At 40.8% G+C, this 25,533-nt stretch overlaps 1 protein-coding gene across 1 annotated transcript in view; it reads right to left on the bottom strand.

Annotated features, from left to right (window-relative positions):
• PCSK1 (proprotein convertase subtilisin/kexin type 1) overlaps window positions 1-25,533 on the bottom strand; it is a 40,405-nt gene that overhangs the window by 7,411 nt on the left and 7,461 nt on the right. The window contains exons 4-10 of the mRNA XM_032627234.1: window positions 23,957-24,103; window positions 22,568-22,644; window positions 16,859-16,947; window positions 14,044-14,216; window positions 12,815-13,027; window positions 10,222-10,322; window positions 1,946-2,179 (exon numbers count right to left, since the gene is read on the bottom strand). Of these exons, the coding sequence (XP_032483125.1) occupies window positions 1,946-2,179; window positions 10,222-10,322; window positions 12,815-13,027; window positions 14,044-14,216; window positions 16,859-16,947; window positions 22,568-22,644; window positions 23,957-24,103 (1,034 nt within the window). The remainder of the gene's footprint in view (window positions 1-1,945; window positions 2,180-10,221; window positions 10,323-12,814; window positions 13,028-14,043; window positions 14,217-16,858; window positions 16,948-22,567; window positions 22,645-23,956; window positions 24,104-25,533) is intronic.

Genomic DNA, 25,533 nt, shown 5'->3' with positions numbered 1-25,533 from the left:
AGCCTCTGCACAGCAAAGGAAACAATCAAACTGAAATGGCAACCTGCAGAATGGTAGACAATATCTGATAAAGGGTTAATCTCTAAAATATATAAGAACTCCTACAACTCAATAGCAAAAAAACCAACAACCTGATTCAAAAATGAACTAAGGACCTAAATCAACATTTCTCCAAAGAGGACATACAAATGACCAACAGGTATGTGAAAAAAAAATGTTTACCATCATTAATCATCAGGGAAATGCAAATCAAAACCCACATCAAAACACCTGTCCAGGGGCTTCCCTGGTGGCGCAGTGGTTGAGATTCTGCCTGCCGATGCAGGGGACATGGGTTCCATGTCCCGGTCTGGGAAGATCCCACATGCCGCGGAGCGGCTGGGCCCGTGAGCCATGGCCGCTAAGCCTGCGCGTCCGGAGCCTGTGCTCCGCAACGGGAGAGGCCACAACAGTGAGAGGCCCCCGCGTACCGCAAAAAAAAAACACCTGTCAAGAGTCAGATGACTATTACTAAAAAAAAGAAAAAAGACAAGTGTTGATGAGCATGTGGAGAAATTGGAGCCCTTGCACAATTGGTGGGAGTGCAAAATGGTACAGCCACTATGGAAAACAGTATGAAGTTTCCTAAAAAAAAAATAAAACTGCCGTATGATCCAGCAGTCTCACTTCTGGATGTTTATCACAAGAATTGAAACCAGGATCTCAAAGAGATATTAGCACTCCCATGTTCATTGCAGTATTAGTCACAGTAGCCAAGATGTGGAAACAACCTAGATATTCATCAACAGATGAATGGATAAAGAATATGTAATATTCCATACATACAATGGAATATTAGCTTTAAAAAAGAGGGAAATTCTGCTTTATGTGACAGTATGGATACAACTTGAGGACATTGTGCTGAGTGAATAAACCAGTCACAGGTAGATAAATACTGCATGAGTCTACTTATATGAGGCATCTAAAATACTCATAGAATCAAAGAGCGGAATGTTGGTTGCCCGAGGCTTGTGGGGGGAATGGAGAGTTCCTAACCACTGGGCATAAAGTTTAAGCAAGATAAATAAGTTCTAGAGATCAGTTGTACATTGTACCCATAGTTAACAATTATGTATTGTACACTTAAAATTTAAGAGGGTAGATCTCATGTTAAGACTTCTTAACACAATAAAATAAAAAGGGAAAAAAGGAAAAAAAATGTTCAGGAAGACACAGATACTTAAATACAATGCTATTTGCCGTGGCATTGAATTCAAGCAGATTTGCCTTATAGCCATCAAAAAGTGGTCCAATACTGAAATATATCCTCTTAAGAAATGATTTTCTCTCCCTAATGCAGGCCCTCCAAGCCTCCCACCCTTGGGTATTTTGTGTGAGTGGGTCTTCAGTATAATTGCAGTTGCCTTGATACGAGATTCTGCTTCCGTAGCTAGATGTAGTGGGAGAGGTGTAGTCTAATTGAAAGCCATATGATAAAAGATCCTTCACGGAAGGAAAGTCATGAATCACAAAGCACTGTGGCATGAAGCGAGGTTCTTTTGGAAGTAGGTTTGGGGTAACACTGGTTGGCAAGTACTGCATTTCATCATTTCTAAGATGCATTAAAAAAAACTTTAACATCTTTGAATTTGGAATGAATATTAAAGAACTGATGGTTGGTAATAGTTTAATTGGCAATGATTTTTCTTAGTGATATATAGAACAATTGTGCACTTTAACTTACTGCTATCTGGTTGGTAGGCTATGAGAGGAAAATACAAATATGTTAACATGATTTGCAAATCTTTGATCTCTGTGATTCCTCATGGACACACAGGGAACACTGACAAATGCCATCTCCATCTACTTCAGAAGGGTAGGTGAGAAAAATTAAGCAGAGTGACAAACGTCATACTCAAATAGTGCCATGGGCACACATTTGTTTAAAATTCCTGGAGACACTTACCTGGGCTCAAAGTCATTGTCCTTTACAACACATTCCTTCTTCTCAGGCACACTGCTCCAGGTCCTGGGATCAGCTAAATCCACCAGAGCTTTGGCATTTAGCAACCCGAATCCAAATCGACTATTCACCATCAAGCCTGCTCCATTCTTTTTCCATCCAGGGTTATTGGCCAGTGGGTCATACTCAGAGGTCCAGACAACCAAGTGCTGCATATCTCGCCAGGTGAGATTTGGACTGGAGAGGAAGTGACCCAAAGAATCTTTAAGGGACAAAAAGAAGTTTCCTTGCAAAAGCAAGTGCTAAAAACAATCATCTCCATTCAGAGATGATGAGGTATCTTTTGCAACTGTGCTTATGTAAATTTTGTGTGTATCACTATTGTTATGTCTTTCATTCATAATTTAAAATACAGTCTTGAAAACTTCTCCTCATACCGCATAAGTTACGATCTTAGCATGAATAAAATTCGTTTTCAGCATTGTAGAAAAGTAGAACTTGGCCCCTGATTCCTATGTACTTACATTTAACTGGAACAAAAATGAAAAATGACAGCACTTCCTTTGTGCCCTCCAGTCGTCTGCTGTTCATTAACAGCCTTAGTATTTTCAGCATTATGAACCCACAGTTGAGCTTTTGACTTCCTTCTTAGGAAGACTCAGATTTAGACATAGGCTGGCTACCTACTCTTAAATAAATAAATAAATAAATATATATATATATATTTTTGGGCGGTACGCGGGCCTCTCACTGTCGTGGCCTCTCCCGTTGCGGAGCACAGGCTCTGGACGCGCAGGCTCAGCGGCCATGGCTCACGGGCCCAGCCGCTCCGCAGCATGTGGGATCCTCCCAGACCAGGGCACGGACCTGTGTCCCCTGCATCGGCAGGCGGACTCTCAACCACTGCACCACCAGGGAAGCCCAACTCTTAAATATTCTTTACCTCTTTTCTTTATATAGCAAAAGTGTCAAGAAGCTCTTAGCTACTTGAGATCATTCTTACAAGGCACCATGCTGAATAGTGTGGGGATATTCAAGGAGGTAGTTCATGTTTTTAAGAAGTGTACAATCAAGTAAATGAACTAAGTCTTTCAATAACTATAATATATCTGTTGAGTGCTGTATTCATAGCATAATGTATTGTAGAACTTTGAAGAGAAAGAATTCCTTTGGGATGGAAAGATCTAGGATGGCTTTTCTAGGAGGAAATATTTGAGTTGATTTTTAAAGGGTGGGTAGAATGTCAAAAAGTTGAAAGAGAGAGAACAGGGGTTGAGGCAATGGGTCAAAACCTCTGACAGGGGAAGGATAGGATGTGGCCAGAGTACAGTGGATAGTCTGGTTTACTGAAGCAAGGAAGAGGTGAGCTGGAGTACTGAGCCGGATGGTGAGGACCTTGAATGCCATGAAAAGGAGCTTATACTTTATCGTTTGGGTAAAGGGGAGCCACTGAGGATTTTTGAGCAAGGGAATGGTATAATGAGGAGCCTTGGCAAAATTAATTTAGCAGCAATATAAAGATAAATCAGAGATGCATGGGATTGTCAGGTCTGTTATAATGAATATGAAACCTTCCCTGATCACCCTATTTAAGATTTCAGTTCTCCCCAAATACTCCTGAGCTCTCTTACCTTGCTATACTTTTTTTTTTCTTTCATAGTGCTTATCATCTTCTAACATACTGAGCAACTCATTTGTTTTGTGTATTATTAATGTCTGTCTCCCCTGCTAGAATCAGCTGGGAGAAAGGCTGAGATTTTTATCCATCTTGTTCTCTGATGTGTACCAAGCACTCAGAAGAATGCCAGGCTCAGGGTATATATGCTGGGTAAATATCGGTTGGTTGGATGATTGAATGTGTGCAAGTGTTAACTAGCCTTAAATACAATTTTAAAACTTACTGCTATTAGTCATTAGAGTCTTTCATGATCTCAAGCTTTTCCTTAGCTTTGAGACCTGCATTGTTTCTATCAAGCCAATCAAGCATTATTTATTAAATAATAAATGCCTAAGTGTTGAGTCTTCAAGGTTTCTATCTTACCACTAGGTTGTGAAACAACCATCAGGGGAATCTGTCTCAACTTGCTATTTTCTCCCCAGAGCCCATCATGGACTGGTTTAACAATCCCCTGGTGACAAGCAAGAGGCAATACACATTCCTAAACACTGAGGAGTCCGTTGCTGGCTAAGATCTAAGTCCTCATCGTAAGCGCTGCAAAGGCTCTATCTGGTGGGCCTCATGGGGAAGCTGTCCTCTCCACCCCAGTTTGAGTGCACAGCCCGTGCATCACCATCTCTGAAGGGAGCTGCAGTCAAGGACTCAGGCCTTCCTCCCCCATCAAGCTCTTCCCATATTTACATTCCTAGGCCCTGCGCCTTCATTCCTAGGTCTCCTTATCTGAGGCCCTGGGCAAAGCTCTTCTTCAGGCGCCTCAGCCAAGGCCTCCTGATGGGGGGGGGGAGAAGAAGGAACCTTGAAGATACTTCTCCCCACTCTGACTCAGTACCCAGTACTTCTCCACTCTGAGCCTTCCCCCTCACCCCACCCCACCCCAGAGTCCATAAAGCTACCAGAGCCTTCTGTTGGGGCTTCCTCAACAGTGAGACAACCCCCATGTCCATGCTTTCACCTGACCATCAGCTGGTGCACCTTTCCATGGGGGAAAATGGAATAGGGAGAGTCAGTGTTTTCTCTGGTTTTAGACTCTGGCCTTTACCATCACAGTAAGTGATGAAAGGCTTAACCCTTTCATTTTTGGTCTGTTGCTTTAAAGCTACTCTGACCCCTGGCAGCTCAGTATGCTTTCTCTCTGCTCAGCTGAGCTCCTGACAAACAGCGCAGAGAGTGACTGATAAAGGTCTAAACCTACTGAATCAAAATATCTGAGGGTAGGGTATGATTTTCTATGTATATTTGAAAAAACCTGTCTAGGCAGTTTTATGTTATACCTAAAATAATAGGAGTTGGAAGAAAGAATACAAGCATATAACTAATTAAGACAATTAAGGGTCAGAATAGGGAGTAATAGAAGGCACATTAAATTATATTCTACTGCCAAAGACTTGTGTGACCTTAAGCAAAGCACTTCATCTCCCTGGGCCTGAGTGGACTCATCTATAAGATGAGTGGTTGAGTATGACAATCTTGAAAATTCCATATCATTCAGAACTCCAATCTGCCCAATATCATATATACTTCATTGTAGATCTTGTTTCCACATTGGCCATCCCACACGGAGGAATAATTAACTAGCTGAGCAGAAATGGCTTATTTTCTGAATGTGGAAACTAGTTCTGGCCTATATGGCACCTTATTGAAATTCTTGCTTCCAGTCTTTTAAAGGGAGTTTTAGGTAAAAGCCTCTTATCAAGGGGGTCTCTGGGCAACACACCAATTTCCCACTTGGATGGGCAGGGGTGTGTGTGTGTGTGTAGGTTGGGATGAGGATATGTAGTAAGGAGGCATGGTCTTGATAGTCATGATAATCAAGCACAAAGCAGATTTTCTACATTTCTATAGTTAGAGAATTGTTTTTTATTTAGTTGCAGATTTTGTTTTTTAATTTTCTTTTACCTATTCTTTGCAAAATATTCAAAGAGGCTTCATTGTCATGGAATTAGGAAAATTAAGTCTATTTTTCATTTGAGTGAGTGCATTTCATAAATGAAAAGGAGCTTCTAACAATAGTGCATCTCATTCCTGACAGTCTTCCTCTGTTAATTAGCAACTCACTCCTCAGTGGCATCCAGAATAATTAAATTTTTTTAAAATTACATTGGGTTGCTAATCAAGGCTGTGTTTATAGAAAATAAGGGCTTTGGAATTAAACACTGAAATTAAGCATTGCTTCTAATTAGAAGAGTGTAGGTAAAGTAATCTGGAGACAAAACTCTAAGGGGAAAAATCTTAAAGGCTACGTGGTTTAGCCTCTAATCACAATTAGATAAGCCTAGATGTTGAAGATTTTCTAACCTAGAGACTTTCCAACATTTCACAATCCACTGAGTCAGGGATTTCTTTGATGTGATTTATCCAAAGTTTTCATGCAACTTTGAAAGTCCATTTCCCATCCTCTAACCTTTAATCAAAACAGAAGATTGGTTCATCTGTTTGTTTAATACCTCCAAAGAGGTGAAGGGATTCAATGTTTCACTTTTTGCTCTTTATTAAAAATTATTCTGATTCTTTGCTCTCCCCTCAAAAGACTGGTTACTGTCTGCCATCTTTCTTACGTATAATAGTACCACAGGCATTTATCCAAGGAAGTCCTGTCTCTCTTAGTGTGTGTGTGTGTGTGTGTGTGTGTGTGTGTGTGTGTGCGTGTGTATTATTTATTATATATATATATATATTTCCAGGATATGCCTATTGAGTATCCTAATGGGCATCTTCACAGTCACAGCCCAGTGAGGTTGTAGGAAAATACAGTTGTAAGGTAACCCTTCATAGCAGCTGTTTCTCAAGTTTGGGCTAGGGTAACTACCGGCATAAACATTGCCTGGAATATCAGAAACTTCTGAATCTGAGTCGCTGGCCGTTGGACCCGGGAATCTGCAAACTAAATAAACACCCAAGGTGATGACTGTATGCTGGTGTTTGAGAAACACTCTTCTAGGGAAGGAAAGTATTCCTCAGAATACTATTCTTTGAGCCAGAAATCATTCTTTCTCCTTCCCTCTCCTCTTCCCTTTCCCCAGAGTCCCATATTTAATGCAGCATAGTAAGTAATATGCATGACAGGAGCCTTTATTCAGAACTCATAAATATGAGTTAAGATGTTTCTTTATCAGTCTCAATCTTCTTAACTCCTCTTTCTTTGAGGGGATGAACTTTTCCCTCCCTCACAGGACTATAGGAGGCAGTGTCCTGTAGCTGCTGGTCTTTTGTGGGAACTTGGTTACATTTCTCAACCTCTCTAAGTCTCAGTTTCTTCCTTAGTAAAATGCAATTAATAATTTCTGTGTCACAAGACTGTTGTAAGGATTAGAGTTGGTCTTGTATATAAAGAGGTTAGCACAATGTCTGGCCATGATAAGAGGCTGATAGATACTGAACGTTATTATCCTTGATAAATTTAGCCCAGAGTTGTTCTTCAGTCTCCATAGTTGTTCCTTGAGGAGAAGCACATGGTTAAATGATTCTTCCAATCTTGATTGTCTAGGGACTCTTCTAGAAATTCTGGCATTCAGATTTTCTGAAATAGTCATTTGGGTATAGACAATTGAATGGAGCTAAGAAAACTGCCCAGTTGAGAACAGACATCCCAATAATCTGTATGTACTTTGGCAGGAAGTTTATAAATGTTAAGATAGATTATGGCCATCTTACTGATGATTGAATCAAAACGAAAAGAATTAAATTCTTATTACATGCACCAGGGAGATCATAGACTCTTAATGTCTCCTAAATCATGAGCGGTGTGAGAATCTGATGGAACCTACAAACCATTCCCCCCAAAATGCCAGACACGCACTCCCAAACATTTCTGCATCTAGTTTCAAAGAAGTTCATGGACCCCATGTATTTCATAACAATCCATGGAGCCCCTGCTTTATAAATAGTCCATTAGGAATTAACTGAGATTAATGAGGCTAGATCATTCTTAGATCACTTTCTCCTTATACAGAAATAGAAGGTTTGAAATTTTAGAAGTCAGAGATTACACTTTTAAAATTTCAGTTCTTAGTCAAAATAAAATCACATCTGTTCAGCTAGATGGGTGTTTCTACTATTCTGGTCACTAGACAAGGATGGGCTAGGTCTGGCTAGTTACATTTGCATGCATTTGATAGGTATTGGGTAGGGAAGACAAGATTTTAAGGATGGTTTTCTTTTAAAAGCTCCCTGGAGCTAAAAGCTTGTATCCTAAAATCATAAATATCATGATATTGTTTCACTACCTGTGTGTAACTACTTGCCTTTATAGGACCTTATTTCTTTCACTCTGGACCTCTTACCACCAACCTCAGCAATTCATGTTGGATGATCTATATATGCTGATACCTTCAATTTCAAACTGGAGGATTTTATAAAGGGAAAAGTTTCGAAAAAAATAATCTGATCTGACCCCTCCATTCTATAGATGATAAATTGAGCCCTCTTAATTTGCCTAAGGTCACATAGCTAGTGATACGCCTAGAACTTGAAGCCAGGTGTTCCTTGCACTTTTCACTGCTTAGATTATCTTTCCTCAAATTTGGTTTGGGTCTGTTGATGCCAGTCAAAGCTTGTGTCTTTAGACTTTGCCCTCTGTCCATCCCCTTCCTGTTACAAGTGGACTCAGATTCTGAACATAGCTTTTCTGTTGGATTCAAGAGCTTCAGATTTCCCTGTTTCTGATCGGGCATCTGGATTTGCTCTTCCTTTATCAGTACCTTTCCAGCCTCTCCAAGTAGGTAGACTCTTGATACAAGCCTTACTAGGCATATCTTTCTTAGCCGCTGTGGCCGTTACATAACTGAGATACCAGGGACTAAACCACAACTCCACAGGTGGCTCCAGGGCTCCTGGAGCAATGCTGGACTCTCCTCAGCAGCGGCAGGGCTTTTCCAGCTATGGCCCAGCCCAAAGAGTTCTGTTCTTCTACTACTGTGAACCTCACCTCATCTACTGAACCTGACATGAAGGAACTGCTTTGTCCTCTCTGTAGAGAATATGGATGTTCTTCTAAGATAAATTCCTTATTAGGAAGGATAATAGTAATTTACAAGTTTTAACACGTCTTCTATCATGCGGCCACAGCACCTGACTTAACATTTAAAGATTTCTCACCACACAACATCAGAACATTTTTTCCTCTGTATTAAGTGTTAGACTATTGAATAACTATTATGAAGGGAAAAATGTTGCTAAATCTCTTTTTGGTAACATACACTAAAATAAATTCCAGGGAGATTTAGAACGTAAATATGGTAAAAGAACCATAATAAAAGACATATAAATAAATGTGTATATAATTTGGAGTTGTAAAGATTTTTCTGAGCATAAAAAGGAAAAAAAACCTTAAAGAGACTAACAAAGATAACTGTGTACATATTAACTTCATTACATTAAAAATTACATGTAAGTAAAATTAAAAGGTAAATGTCAAACTAACCAAGCATTAGTAGCTTTTCTAACTAAGGCCATAAAACAAAATCAAGGTCATAAACAGTCACAGATGATAAATGGCAAAAGAATATAAAATATTGAGCTTCATTAGTAATGAAATAAAAGCATATAGAGATGAGATGCCATTTTCACCTAACAAAGTAGCAAACATTTTAAAAGATAATAAAAGTAGGTTTGATCAGGGTTTAGGAAACTGGCACTCTCACACATATACTGCTGGTGGGAATACAAAATGGTACCATCTTTATCAACAGTAACTTGTCAATATGTATCAAAATCATTAAAACATGCATGCCCTTTGACCCAAAAATTCCAATCGTAAGTGTTTATCTTAAGGAAATTATCAGAAATGATAACTGATATCTATGGACAAGGGTGTTTGAGAATGAAATGGCCTTAATAAAATTTGCATTTATATAATGGTATACTACAAAAAGATAAAAGTCCTGTTTTTAATTCTCATGTCCCCCGATGATATGTTATATCAGCTCTAGGGTGGGGCTTATATAATCTAAAAAAAAAAAGGATGTTTTTTAAACTTATTATTCCTAACACTACCCACAGGAAATTATCTGGACAAAGTCTTTCTTGGTGGGAATAAACAGAAGTGAGAAGGCCTTATAGCTGAGTGGTAGGAGGACTGGGGAGGACTGAGTGGGAGGAGAGCATGAGTTTTTTTAAAGTCAAGGAAGATTGATTTAGCTATGAGAAAGTGCTCTTAATATACGTGGATTAAAAAAATTACAAAATAGGGCTTCCCTGGTGGTGCAGTGGTTGAGAGTCCACCTGCCGATGCAGGGGACACTGGTTCATGCCCCGGTCCGGGAAGATCCCACATGCCGCGGAGCGGCTGGGCCCGTGAGCCATGGCCGCTGAGCCTGCGCATCCGGAGCCTGTGCTCTGCAACGGGAGAGGCCACAACAGTGAGAGGCCCGCGTACGGCAAAAAAAAAAAAAAAATTACAAAACAGTGTGTGAATTAAGATTCCAATGTTGCAAGATAAGTGTGTGTATTAAATCTACATTGAGATGTTGACAGGAAAAGAGCTTATTTTTTATTATTTTTTGTAGTTTTCCACTGTAACCATATATTCAGAAAAAATATATATGCTATGAAAAAGAAGGAGAAACAGCTTTTTACAGGTGATTAGACGCTTTCTGGGCCTTACTTTGCTTCCAGGGCCAGAGCGAAGATGCCAGCAGCCAGGGGTGCTGAGGCAGAGGTGCCTGTGTGGGTCTCTGTGCAGTCGTTGTGCAGGTCAGCACTCGTCTGAGGGGCACCAGGAAAGAAAGAAACATGGGAGAACATGTGAGGAGTGTGATCCTGTCCCCGGGGGTTAGCCCTACCGAGGGCTGCATCTGTTAGGATCAGGAAGCCCAGCTGATTCGACTCCCTACTTCCTCCTCTAAACTACAGGCGGATGTTTGCCATCTGCTGATGTTTTAGCTCACTCTCCTCTATATGCAACTTGTCTATAATTCTGGCATCAGAATGCCTTTTTCTGGGGATGAAGTCCTCCCACTATGAATTTTTTTTCTCTTCTGAGATTCCCAAATGAAATGCTGTCTGTAAGAAAGGGAGTGTTTCAAAATCACTGTGAATCATACTGGCCCATTAATCATCAGGTCCATTGTGCTTGGCCTGGCATATTTAGAAGTTTTGCCCCAGGCACAATTCCCTTTTGCCTTCAGATTGACATTTGAATGCCTCTTCAGCACGAGGAGGTAAAGCCATCCTGATCTGGGCCACTTGAACTATTTGCACAAAACATGTCTAGTGTGTGGTTTGCACTCACTGTTGACGTAATCTGATGGCCATGAGTTAGTGTCACATTTGTACTTTGATGAACATGGTGAGTTTTTCAAATGAAAGTGTGCTGGACTTAGATCTGGGCTCAAATTCTAAACCTGCCACTCAGTAGATGTGTCCCATGGGCAAGCCACTTGGTTTCCCCATCTGTCAAATGAGGTTGATATTTCTCGACTCCTATTCTGAGGCTGAAATGAGATCCTGTCTGTGAAAGCATTTTCACACAATGTGATTGCACATAAGGAATTACCCAGGCTAATTTTAGCTTAGTGAAGAGGTTGCTGAGATGAAGGGAAGAAACCAGAGAGACTTCCCATTAGTCTGCCTGAGGACCACAGTGTTGTTGGTTGAACAAGTACTTGGGCCAAAGGATTACTAACAAGACACCCACCCAGACTCTCACACTATGATTTTTAGCTAGAGATTTCAAGGTGTGGGAGGCAGGTGCAAAAAAAACAGTTTGTTCTATTATCACCTCCTTTGGCTTCCCACTTGGAGTCGCTGAATATCTCAAGTTCTGGTGGCCCTGTTCCTCTGGGGGCTGCGGAAGCAAGGTTACCCTTTTTACCTGTTGACGCAAGTAAGCCCCAGAGATGACTGTGCTGAGGAAGAGGTTTGCGTAAGACAAAGGCTATGTTAGTGCAACTGTCTCAAATAGAATCCACCAGCTGTCTCTTCTATGGCTCATTTACCTAAGGAGGGATCTTTACAAAGATGGAAATTCTTCCTCCTGCTTCACAGCAGAGTGGCTCAGATGAGGGACCGTCTATGAAATGGTGACTCTGAAATGGACCACAGGCCATTTTTTGAAAAGCCACTCTGAACACCCACAGGGTCATCAAGAGCCAGGGGCTGTGAATGCAAGTGGGGCACACGTCTGGTAGGCTCCTTTACAGCAGGGTATAAGATATACCTGCCGTAAAGAACCCCTAGGTAGAATGTTACTGTCTCTTTGAGTAATTGAAGATATGGGCATGAGAGGTAGGCCAGGGCTTCTAAGTTGAGACCATAGTTTTACTGTCTAAACTAGAGTAGGTTGCAGAAACAGGCAGTTCCGGAAGAGTGATCCTGCATGAAGATCGTAGTTCTGACAATCTTGTTGAGATGCCATTAATATGAATTTTACACACATTCCAAAGGCTAATTATTAGGCAGGTTACCCACAATCTAATTGGATCATGACCTGGTTTTTTATTGAGATTAGGATCTACATCCTTTAGCTGGTTGGTTCTTTCTGTGTCAGGAGTTAAGTTTGAGGCTTTCAATTTTTAAATGAAAAGAAGTGCCTCTCTTTGTTCTCAAAGCCCCCGAATGGGCCTTCATCATCCTGCCCTTGAAGGGAAATCCAATGATTGCCCTTGGCAGTCTGACTCATGGAAATGAAGGCACAGCCAAGCGGGGGCTGGAGATGTTCTCTGAGCATATAACCTTCCTAAGCTCTTTATTTGGATGCTGAGAAGTTCACCTCAGGGGAAATTTAGACTGTTATTTTCCTGTAGGTCGTCCATCCTTAGGAGACATAGCTGGTGTATGCTCTGTATTTTTATCATCTGCTAAAGGGCAAGTCAGACATTTTCCCTGCTATTAAAGGATCAACAAGTACAAGGGTGATAAAGCTCCAACAACCCTTAAAATCTTCTTTAAGGCTGTTTTCAGGGAGGCATCACACAAGCTGAACAGACATTTGGAGTCTCGGCCATATGTAATGACAGATTGGTGGCTTCTCAGGGCTGAGTTTAAAAATGACTGAGAGGCGACATCATTTTGGCAGAAGCGTCATTATCCCTGGGAGAGAAAACTTCCCAATATATACCCACCCTTCAAGTGAGCAAAGTGTGAGTCTCCCCAACTGAGACATGAAGCTTAAGCAAATCAGTTTGACCAAAGGATCCTTTTGAAGGCGAGCCGTGTTCTCCTACCTAAGCAGAGAGAGTTAGACAAAAGCAACCTACGATTCGCTGGTCGGTGTAATCCCCGCTGCTGTACGAGGTGGCCAGCGTAGAGGAGCACTTCTCAGCGTACCAGGGGGATAGGCCTTGCTGCGAGGCACTGCTGATGGAGATGGTGTAGATACTGTCCGTGTACCCATCACAGTCACAGTTATCTCCCTGACGCCCCCCATTCCCAGAAGCCCAGACGAAGATAGAGCCCTTTCCTTGTCTCCCCTAAAGGAAAAGCCAAAACATATCACGTCTATTATCATCACTGGGGTCACTGTCACATCCCAATAAAATCCCCAACAAATATATAAATACATGCATGAAGTTCTCAGAAACAGTAATTTGGAGTCTGTTTCAACTCCAGGTCCTCCAGCATTGATATTGGAACTCTCGCGAGACTGTATGTTATAAGCCACTGAGCTCTGGTGCTGCCAGCCCTCCTCCATCTGGGCCCTCTCTGGGATGGCGCTGAGTGAGGACTTTTCTCTTTTTCCTTTATTATGTGGATTCATAATCTGGCCTTCAGCACTCACTCGAATATCTTCACTGTTCCCTTGGCTTATGTCACTACGCTTGAATCTTTGAACTTCCTTTCTTTCTGCTTGAATCTTCTGGCTGACTGATAGAATGACAAAATCAGGCATTATTCAGATCTGCTTTGCAGCTGCTTTAAAAGGGACTCTTCAATTGAATGGAACTCGTCAAGGCTACCCTTTCTATGATTTTTCAATTTGTGCTCTCCAAAATTCCTACTTTTGTTTCATCCTGTGCAGAATGAGGCCTTAGAATCCTGGCAAGAATGCACTCAACCCCAGTGACAGAGAAACACAACCAAGGCACAAGTATTCATCAGGCACGTGCAGAGAGGGAGGTGGCACATTGCTATATTTAAGGATGCATTTTCAGAGTATTTGAAAGAAGTCTGGGTAGTAGTTTACCTCATGTAGAAATCCAAAAGCAGCAGGAAAATGAGAAAGGACATATCCAGAGTATTTCTGAAAGTAAATATTCTAAGACTAATGAATATCTGTTGAATGTCAGACCCAAATGGGGAAAACTTTCTTAACCCTTAACTTCCATCCCTTTTAAGAACGATCTGGCCCTCTAAATGCACTTCAAACCATAAACAATAACAAGAAGTTCACAACCATTTCTTTGCATATAAACTAAGTGTCCTTCCCTTCTCCTCATATTCAAATGGTCAGGTTTCATTTCGAGTGGGTCTGTGTTAAGCATCTCACCTGTTTGACACCATATTCAAAAGCCTTCTGGGCTAGTCGGCCAGGCCCCTCCACAGTTTTCCCATCATCATTAGGGCCCCAGCTCGCACTGTAAATATCCACATGTCCAGGATTAAATCCAATTGAGCTGGCTTCAATAGCATCCGTCACAATGCCATCGAGCATTCTTATCCCTGAACAGCAAAACAGACAAATACATATGCTGATGTCAGTGTGTACGTGTAGAATGGCACGATGCTCTTAATATTCATTTTTTTAAAGGACTCCCAAAAGAGTCAAAAATAGGTAACCAGTGTATGTCCCAAATGACTGTGACCCAGCTGCTAAAAGCACAGCAGGGAGATCAAGTCACCGCCTGCATAAGCTTCCTTATGCGCTGTGCTGTGCTGTGGCCATGGTTGTTGTCGCTTACAAAATGTCTCCCCTCCCTCTGCTGCCCTGATAACCTGAAAATGACAGGATAGCTTTCAGCAAGAGGCATCAAACAGCTCTCTCTCAACATGCCTGCTCATGGCTATACCACGAATGGCTGTGGCCCGGTCAGTGCCTTACAGAGGACTCTGTACAGGAAACCGTGCAGCTTGAAAAGGTCTACTTACAATAGGAAACTCACAAATAGGGAACAAACTCTTGTTTCTAAGCACTGATTAAAAATAACCCAGAGGCCATTCTTTTATGTGTTTGCTAAGAAACATTTTCAGGGAACATGCTTCCTTTTCTTCTAAATAATCTCAAGGATGAAATCATTGCCGTGGATTTTACTCCTGAGGGGGAATCAGTTTTCATCAGGAGAAGGCAGATGCAGTGGCTCTATGCTTTCCAACAGGCTGTCACCCATCATCAGACTCATGTATTCAAGAGCCAGGAAGGCAAAAGCAATTTAGACGGATACAGGCAGCTACCTGGTTATTCCTGGCTTCAGGCTAATGATGCAATGGAGTGCACAGCTTTATATTTTCACACTATTATTTACTATGGAGCTTGGGTAAAAGAACATGTAGTTGACATGACTAGTAGAAGTTACATTTATTTTTTAAAAATTGTTTAAAATGCATTTGGGAAAAAAATCCCAGCTCTGCTATTTACTAGCTCTGTGATCTTGGGCAAGCCACTTAACTTCTATGTGCCTCAGTTTCTTCAGCTGTAAAATGCGGATGATAACAGCTCATGTGCATTGAGGATATACTATATGCGGCTACCATTGTACAGGCCTTAAACATATGAACTCATTTATCCTTATGACAACCATTTGAGGTGGGTGCTGTAATTCTCCCCATTTTACAGGGAGAGAGACTGTGGCCAGAGAGGGACAGGGACTTGCCCAAGGCCACACAACTTGCAGCTGGGAAGCTGGGACTTGAATCCCAGAAATCTGGCACTCAAATCCATCCTGTTAACTTCCAGGATGTGGATAATGTCTTGGAAGGTAAATGATGGACATACAGTAGGTGTGTTTTGGTTTCCTTGAGAATCTTGCTTCTGATTCCTCCTCTATAAAATGAAGGGATGAGATGATTCTCTCACAGACTATAGCTACTTAGTTCATCATTACTTAAAAGTGCATTCTTTTTCTAGGTGATTATGTAATTTGTTCTCCTGCCTCCATTTTCTTTAAATTAACATGGCATTTTGACGATGCTGTATAAAGGAATCAAGAATGACCCTTAAAATCTAGGAGTGTGCTGTAATAGTGAGAGATGCATTCTATATGCTAGGATGTATATTTATTTGGTTCCGAAACGGAATACAAAGCCAGATTCAAGGTATACTCAGGCACAGCTTAAAGGAGTTTTACTGTCATTGCCATGTTCTACAATGAATCTTTTTTGTTGTGGTTTTAGAAAACAAACTAAATGCAAAATTCATAGTATAACCATGAAAGCCTGAGGCAGGGCTAGTGTGAAGAGGAGAGACAAGTGTTTTATTCTCTGTGAGCCCCTGCATATCCACTCTGTACCCTTCTTCACGGGAACGTGGATGGCAGCAGTGGGTTCTTTTGTCTTCCCATTGGTTTCAGCCAACTGAAACAGCAGCAGGAGGTTTGGGGGTGAGGGGAGAGTGAGGTACTCATTCCTGGATCCCCCCTGCTTAGAAGCAGCTCCATTGTTGTACTCATGGCCACAGCTCCTATCCAGTGGCTGTCTCATGTGGTCACAGCTTTCTCTCTCCAGTTTCCATGACTACTCCCTCCCCTTGCTCCATTAAGTCTAAAGGTGGTAACATCTGCTTACATCAGTTAGTCCCTTGTTGGTTTCTTTTAGCTCTTGTAAATAGTTCCTTTATTAAATTGCCCTGATGGAACTTACCATATGCTTACCTATAAAGACACTGACTGAAACAACCAGAGATTCTAAATTTTTGCTACCACAGATAACCTTTGGCTTCTTACTATAAGAAGTATGTATTCTTTTTATTGTTTTTAACTGTTCTTTGTTATGAACTAAAGGACTACAGAATTGAGAGGCAGGGAAAATCTTTGCCTAAATTTACCTCCTCCTTCTGTTCTCTTAGCAAGCACTCAATAACAAATTCTTCTAAATCAGAACACAGAGAAAATTAGATTTGCTTCAAAAGCTATTCAACAATTCCTTTTCCCACCCAACAAAGACGTATGGGCTATATTCAGCTATCATTTTCTAAGAATCCAGGTCAATTGATTTGCTTGCAAATCACATTCAAGTCGTGTAGCAAATTTTGCATGGAGTTCATTTCTTCCTCTGGTTGTTGGAAAGTCCCCCCACACCACCCCATTTACACCAGGTAATGCAAGACTCAAATTAAGGTGCAAAACTACAGGAACAACCCTTTGCTTTACCTCCAACTTTGGAATTGTATGCAACTCCGACCCCACACTTGTGATTATTTGCTTGCATGGCAATTTCTCCTGCACATCTGGTCCCATGTCTGAGGATTAGAAAATAGGATTTATAAAACATAAATGAGGACAGACATTGGTGTTGCATATGAATCCATGGTACATGGATATGTTAACTTTTTGTCAGGCTTGTTGCTGGTTTTCTTCCCATTGGCATTAGATGAAGTGTAGGTATCAGATGAAGGGAACACGTACTGGAGCCCAAGTATATGAGTTCAAGTTCTATCTTCCGCCACAAACTAGTGATGTGACCTTGGGTAAGTTACTGGTCCTCAAAGAATTGTGGCATCCCATGAAAAATTGTATGCAGAACACTTAGGAAAGTGGCTGGTATATAGTAAGAACCCAGGAAGTGTTAGCTATTGATACCATCTCAAAGAAATGGTTTCTGTACCAGAATTTTGGTGTTAAAGTGACTCCTCACTTCCCCTCACTAGTGACTTCCTTGGATTAGTTTAACCTGTACAAGCCCTAGTAGGATGTGTAAAACAGAGCCCCCTCTCAAGCCCTCCTCTCCTCCTCTAACCATATACCAGACTAAAACATCTGAAGGTTTCCTGGTACCAAGAGGATTTTGAAATTTTAACAGGACACTACAGGCTATTTGGGAAACCAGGGTGCTCCTGCAACTCTGACAGGGACCAGAAACCTGAACAAGACTAGTTTTGCAACTAGGGACAATGAGGGTAATTTATGATTTCAGAGTGTTTGGGGACAAAAAAAAAAAATCCATCTCTAAAACAGACCAAAGTCCACCATTAAAGTATCAATTCTGAAATTCTGGGGATAGTGATTGTCTTTTCCCATCACTTCCCTGACCTCAGGAGGGTCAATAAGTTGAGAGAAACTTTAATGTGAATTTGTTTACTTCATGACTTTATACCATTGTGGAAGCTCCTGGGAGCAGCATGAAGACTGTTAGTGCCTTGGAGGAGCCACTGACCAGATATGCTGACATAGAGGAAAAAAGAGGAAGGGTTAGCTCTGAGCAACTCTGTCAGCCAGCTCCCTTTGAACACTACTGTACTTGACATCAATTAATTTAGCCCAGCATGAAATATAAAAATCCTAAATTGACTGGGTCATTTAAAATAAGCCTGTTTCAATTCCTGGTCTGGGAAGATCCCACATGCCACAGAGCAACTAAGCCCGTGCACCATGACTACTGAGCCTGCACTCTAGAGCCCGTGAGCCACAACTACTGAGTCTGCATGCCTAGAGCCTGTGCTCTGCAACAAGAGAAACCACTGCAATGAGGAGCCTGCACCTCGCAACGAAGAGTAGCCCCCGCTCGCTGCAACTTGAGAAAGCCTGCGCGTAGCAACAGAGATCCAATGCAGCCAAAAATCAATACATTAATTAATTAATTTTTTTAAATTGCCATCTCTCAAACCACTAAAAAAAGTTTAAAAATTCTAAATATTGATACTTGATTTATTTAATACTTGTATTATGAATCAAAGAAAGAATAATTCCTAAGAAAAAAATAAAATAAGCCTGTTTCACTTATTTTTTTTTCCTAAAATACCAAAGATGATTTCCTGTTCTCCTTCCACTAAATGATGTTCTTCCTTTATGTTACTACTGGATAGGAGTCCTAAGTCAGAACAATGTAATTATCTTTAATTCACAGTCTTCCCTAATGTAGCAGGCACCCACTTCTTTTTGGTCTTCTAGCATTTCCCCCTTTTGGGAAGTGGCCCTCGCTCACTTCTTGTGATTCTCTATCATGAGGCTTGTCCTCCCAGAGAGCATTTCAAGAATTGATGCAGATTCTGGGGGAAAGAATTATATTCTTTCTCAAGAATCTTCAGCTTTAAGTTCCACGTGAGCCATGTGGATCTTGCTACCAGGCAGTGTTCTATTGAGAATGAAGCTAAGTGGAGGTGAGCAGCACTAGGAGATGGATACAGAGTAATTGGTGTCCCGATGGCATACTATTTGAGTTTCTAGATCTTACAATGCTTGAAGCTGAACATCTCTTGGGGAAAATATTTTCATATCTCCATTTTACTTAATCTTTGTGTTAGGATTCTCTCACTTGCAACTGAAGCTCTCCTGACCAACACACCGATTCTCTGAGAAATGCATGCATATTGAACACATAGAAGGCACCTTATGCCTGTGGATTAGCCTTCTTTCCTTTTGTGGAAGGGAAAGTTCATTTGCCATCATCGGGGAAATATGCTACCAGAAGTCACCACCACCTGTATTTCCATTTACACAAGATGAAAGACAGCGCCCAAGATAGCAAAGTCTCCAGGTAGAGCCTACAGAATCAACCTGTTGGCAAACATCTCCAGCATTGTACCTCTGTCCTAAAAATGATTCAGTATGACACTACCTATTATTTATCTCTCCTTATATAGTGTTTATCTCTCTTTACATAGTACTATTTTCTTAAAATGTGCAGGATCGTGGTACAAATAGGGGTTGATATCTTTGCCTCCTCTTATCCTCACTTCTCACCTGCACACCTTGAGAAAAAAAGACTTTATTAAAGTGGTTCTATATCATTCTTCCTAAACCTGCAGTTTTCTTTCTTTAAATCAGGCTCTGAGATAAAAGAACACTCTATTATCTTAGAACAATGGCTATAACTGGCATTTAAACAAATTGATTTTTAAAAAATTTTTCCAGAAGATAATTTAAAGACTACTATTGTACTAGTTAAAATATCCTTGCCACACATGTTATAAAATAGAAGAATAATCTGTAATTGGTGTTGAAATACTGATCACAAATTCATGCCAGATTAGTAGTAAGAGTTACCTGCACTTTTAAGATTTTGTTATTTAGTGATTCCTCATTTAATTTGCAGAGGAGAATTCAAATGTAGCTTTTATTAACCTCATTTACATAGTAATAAAGAACAGCAGCAACACAGATAGTTTGGAGAGATAATGCCCTTGGAATTGGGAGATAATAGGTCTCTAACTGCTATAAAGGCCAAGACAAAATGGGGCCATTCATTTTCTAAACCTAAGGGATTTATTTCTGACAATATGCTAGAAGGGTAACTCTACTTTTATTATACATTTTGATAAATGATGGGGATGCTAGTTTTTTAGTTGATAGTCAAGAGGACCGTGAGAGATAGCTGCTTATTGTGTAATTTTCAAATAGCAGATTCTGAATTGGCTTAGAAAATTGTCTCTGCTTCTGCTCTTACCAGATGATACTATTCTTGTCATGCTTTTTTTCTCAATGAAAGGAGGTCTACCTTAGTTACTAAATGAAAAACCTTGATCATTATCATCATCATAGCACACATTTAACTTTTTCTATATACAAGGCACTATCCAAGCCAATTACATATATAAACTTATTTAATCCCCCTAAGAACCCAATGAAGTAGGTACTATTATTACCTCTTTAGTAGATGATAAAACTAGTCACAAAGAAGTTAAATAATTTGCTCAAGGTCACTCACCTATTAAGTGGAAGATCTAAGATTTGATCTAAATCTAGCTGCAAAGTCTGTGCTCTCTTGTTTGGCCATGCTACACTAACTCTATGCTATGTGCAAGGGCCACGGTCTGCTATGCTCTGGAAGCTCAGAGTTTTCAGGCACAAAATACATACAATTATGGGTTGCTTCCTTGGGGCCTTTGGAACTCTGTGAATTGGGGGAAATGTGGCTATTATCAGTACCATAAGTTGAGAGTCCCCTTTTTTGCGGGGGAAGGGAAGAGGGACATCTGAATTCCCCTTCTCATGAGTACAAAACTCTAGAGAATGTCATTTCACCAGGTATTCACCTATCATGCATCTACCACACAAGTTATCACCCACTTTGGATCCTGGGCCAGACCCAGTACACACTGCCTAAGAAGGAGGCTGACACCTTCAGCTAACAGTCTCCTCAGCTGTGCCCATGTGGTCGGGAGCAGATTTCCCTCTTAGTCTTGATCAAGGGGATGGATTAAGAGTTGTCATTTTTACTTCATTCTAGGAAGAGTGTCCTTTTCTTCCAAGCACTTACTGCCCATTTCCTTAGGAAGCTTCTTTTAGGAGGGTAGGGAACAGATACCTTGTCACCATTTTAGGAGACGAAATAAAAAATAGAGGCAGAGTGAGATAAGTGATTTCCTCAAGGTCATCCTCCCTCCTGGTAATTGGCAAAGCCATCACTACCAGGCAGGCTAACATTACAAGGTCATGCTCTAAAAGAACATGTGTTCCTCCTGGTCTTGCACTGCCCTCACTCAGAAATATGGCTGAACGTTTGTCTCGGGGGGTCCTACTCTAAGTTCCTGAGATATCCCACTTTCCTCCAAGGGTGCCCTCTCATGGTTCCTTTTGTATTGTTACTGGAATGTTCTAACCTCAAGGGCTGTTTGCTGTTAACCCCTTTAAGAGATAAACCCTAAAAGAAGTAAATGGTACTGAAAGAACCCTCCCCAAGCCTCCCCTTCCCCTCAAGGAAGAAATATACACTCGGAAGTTGAGGCCAAGTCCTGGAGCCCCAGCCTCCCTTCCTGGGGTTTGTTGGCCTCCTGGAGGACAATCCAAAGTAACAACTTTAGGTCAACATTACTACACCAGCCACAAGGGAATTCTGAGAAAATAAGGGAGAAGGGGAGAGGGAAACTGAGAGCAAGAGAGAGAGAACTCTATTGACCCTAATTGGTTAATAATCTGAGAGAGGAAGAAAGAAAAGGGAAGCACTTTATGTGGCATCCACAAAGAGCTTTTCACTACTTGCTCTTTCCATCCCCACTTGTAGCAGCACTCATTTTGCCTTGGCTTTCATCTGCTTTGGTGCAAGTTTCTTTTGGGTGGAGCAAATGAAGAGGAAAGTGTGAATGTCTCCTTGAAGTCTGTGAGAGACATCATTATGCACAAAGATGAGTTTTCACATGGGCATGGACACTTGAGGCTGTGTGCCTAGAGGGTGAAGTTCCTTTGGAGCTAAGAAAAAGAAGGTTAAAATGTCTCTTGCCTTTGGGTCTTTATTTGGCCTCTTGCTTCGGTGGGTCTGGCTCTTGGCCTCACTCGTCACCTTGTGGCTGCTATGGAGAGTTAATTTAGGAATCAGAAGATATCCTTTTTCTCTTCCCTTTAGCTTTAGAATACCCAGCAGAAATTCTGGAACAGGCTACTAATTAGCCCAATGCCCCGGAGACTGTGTTGGATTTGAGGGCCAAGCCCATGGTATATTTCTCGTCTGGTGCCTTGTCATATTCTTCTGAGGGAAATTGTGAGCATGGTTGTGGCCAACATAGGAAATCATGGGGATTTGTTACCTTGGTCATCTATATTTCTCTTCATGACTAACATCAAGCATGTTGCTAGTAATAAACGATTCATAGAGGAATTGGGGGCGGGGGGGGTGGACTCAGATTTTTATTCTTTATGTCTCAAACAATTTTTTTTAAAGCCATAACTATTCAGTAACATTTGAGGGGAACATTTCGTAATGTAAGAAGAAAGTTTAATTGAAATATGGTTCTATAAGCCCAAAGGAATATATAAATAGAAACTTTTGTTTCTGTTTTAAAAGCAACAAAATATTGTGGTATGGATGGTGTACATGAACATTTTCTGAGAGCTCAAATGTGGATTATATTTATAGTGTAATTTTCTCAAGTAAGATAAAAGCATTTTAAAGCACTTACCCCCACCCCCAAATCCACATTTACTCACTTGTTCTCATTTGTGGGATCATATCGGGGAAATGGATCATGGTCATTATCGTTAAAATCATAGCTAGCCTCTGGATCCTAAAGAGAAAACAAAAATAACACCGTAGCATCATAAAAAAAGCAGTACTTTCGAGTCTTCTATCCCTATCCTATTTCCATCCTGGCTGATAGCTCGAAAGTCTGCATTTTAGAGTTTCTGGTCCAGTTTCTGATCATTTATCATCCCCATAAACCAGGCAGAGGTGATATACACAGAAAAGTGAGCCATCATCCAATTCTCAGTGAATGTTTCCAAACCTCTAGCTCATAGACTCTCATAGGATATTAGAACAGAAGGAGTCAAAGTTTACTTAGTTCAACCACCTCATTTTCCAAATGAGAAAATTGAGGCCCAGAGAATTTGAATGGCTTAATTAAGCTAGAGCCCTAGTTAGTGACACTTTGATGCTCACCTTTCTTAAGAATATAGGTGCAAAGAGCTGGCTTTGGGCTGGGGCTCAGGTCTACAGTGATCTCCTTCAGCCTCCTCAGTTAAAATAAACATGTAATTTAATTAAAAAGGCTGTGCTTGAAATTCAAGACAAGCTTCCAGGTCCCACCCCCCTTTGCAATCAGATTGCTACACTTAAATATCTTCCACGTAAGAATTGTATCACTACTACTGCTACTTCTCTATATTTTCCATATCTTTTAATAATTCCTAATCTTTTTCATCTCTTCTTTTCCTTCCTGTTTCCTTTGCTCTTTATCTGGGGAATGTTGGTTGAGTAGAAAGGATGAGAGAAAGACAAGGGGCAATATTCAAGATGAAACACTGATTTAAAGACCTAAAGTATTATGGAGAACTTCATAACCAATTAAGTAAATAACTTTCATTTACTTATTTCCCATTTTTAGTAAACTTTTCTCAGCTTGTCATTTTTGTATTGTGTAGTGCACGCTTTGATTTGCATGGAAGGAATCACATTCACATAACTTCACAATGTGAGAGATATTGACCCATAAGGGATGTCAGCAGGAAGACTGTGAAAATGGTCTCAGGCATCAGGCTTGATTTGATTGCTTTCATGTCCCCAAATACTGAGTGGCATAGAGTTTGAATGGCTTTTAATAATTTAGCTGATGTTAAGTGCCTCCCCCTACCCCAACACACATGCTTTTGTACAATCCTTGGCTCCAGCAAATTCTTTCGATGCCCAGTGATAAAAAAAAAAAAAAAAAAAAAAAATTTATGTGCACTGACAGAAGGGTGAGGGAAGTGGCAAAACCGTGGCCCATCATTACCAGGACTGACATCAGAGTAGCCTCCTGCTTGAGGGAAGCAAAGTCCTAACTGTGTGTCAGTGTAGACAACTCCCTAAGTTGCAGCAATGGGAGGGCTTAGACTCACATAGTTGGCATAGATGTCTGTGTGATTCCACTCCAAGCCATCATCCAGTACAGTGATAACAACTCCTTTGCCTGTGATGCCTTTTTGCCAAACAGGTATCACATGGAGGTCCAGCTTGGGCAGGGCTGCAGTCATCCTAGTATCTTGCTGATAAAGAAAAACCAAGAAGCATTGGTAAAACCATGATTTGTTTGCTGCAAAATAAGAAGGGTCTGGAGACCCATCTTTCTTCTTCCTGGGGTCACTCTATTCATTAGAAGCGGGCAATTAGGTGAAATAAAAAAACAAAGTTAAGGGTAAGACCAAGTGAATCATTGAGTGCTGTTCTTTTTCCAGTTGTTCCAATGGAAAATCACTCAAAAGGATGAATCACCCTATGCCCCTTGTCTTTGAGCTGCGTGGCTTTGAAGAAGTTCATCCCTAAGTTGCTTTCATTTATAATTACATGCTCAAGCTTTTCATCTACCAAAGCTTTATTTGATGTCCCATGTTTCCATCTCCCCCCCAAATCCTGAGCCTCCACTGCCAAACTGAATGTACTTTATATTGTCTGGTTCACAGTTCTTCATGGATGTTTTTATAAATTTTCTAAAAGAAAAGACAGAACCTGGAATGCCCAGGAGGCTGTGGTCTTACCAAGACTTGCAATCTAACTGCCTATGTCCAAGTATTAGTGATTTAGGGAGTAAGTACCTGTGAGAGAAGATTTGGGATTTGTTTTCAGATAATTTTTCTGTTAGTTACTGTATGTGGGACTGTAAGGAAGAAGAGCTAGACAGCAAGGGAACACAGATATGAGCACATCCCCAAGCATTCAAGAGAGATGCACTAGAAAAATGCCTGATTTTTGGTGAAGAGGTCAACAAGATATTTATAAATAACAACAATCAAAAGTATCAGTGAATGCATTGGCCCCTGGCTGATGCTCCTCAGAAAGAGGTGGGGGCAAAACAAGAATTTACTAGGCCAACATGAAGCTGAATCACAGGAGGCTGGAACTACACACAGATTGTTGGCCAACGCCAGAGAAGAAGGACTCTCTGTCAGTCAGAAGAACAATCATAGAGTGTGGTTGTTAAGAATATGGCCTCTGGAGCCATGAATTATGCCCCCTCCACTATAATTACGTGATTTTGGCAAGTTATTCAACTTGCCAATGTCTCTGTCTCTTCATGTGTTAAATGGGGATACTTACTATACCTACAACAAAATGTTGTGTGAGAACTAGATGAGTTAACTCATGTTAAACATTTAGAATAGTATTTGACACATGGCAAATGCACCAGTGTTAGCTAATGAGTCTCTTCTGCTGCAAGGAGTAGGCATTGCCTAGGTTAAGAGAGTTTCAAGAGGAATTGATCTCCTTTCCCATCCATTATGCAACAAGGATGTCTAAGCATTAGCTTATGGTTGTCATGAAAATTCATCTTTTATAATATTCTCAACAATAAACACTTCTATTAACATGTATTACTACGATAGAGGCTTAACATTAAAACAGAGGAGAGCACTCCGTAGGCAAGCAGGAACACTTACAGTTTCTCCACTAGTTGCCTACATTCCAACAAGGATTTGAT

The sequence above is a fragment of the Phocoena sinus genome, chromosome 3 (genome assembly GCF_008692025.1).
Source record: "Phocoena sinus isolate mPhoSin1 chromosome 3, mPhoSin1.pri, whole genome shotgun sequence".
Classification (NCBI taxonomy): Eukaryota; Metazoa; Chordata; class Mammalia; order Artiodactyla; family Phocoenidae; genus Phocoena; species Phocoena sinus.
This window is presented reverse-complemented; position numbering and strand designations above follow the sequence as displayed.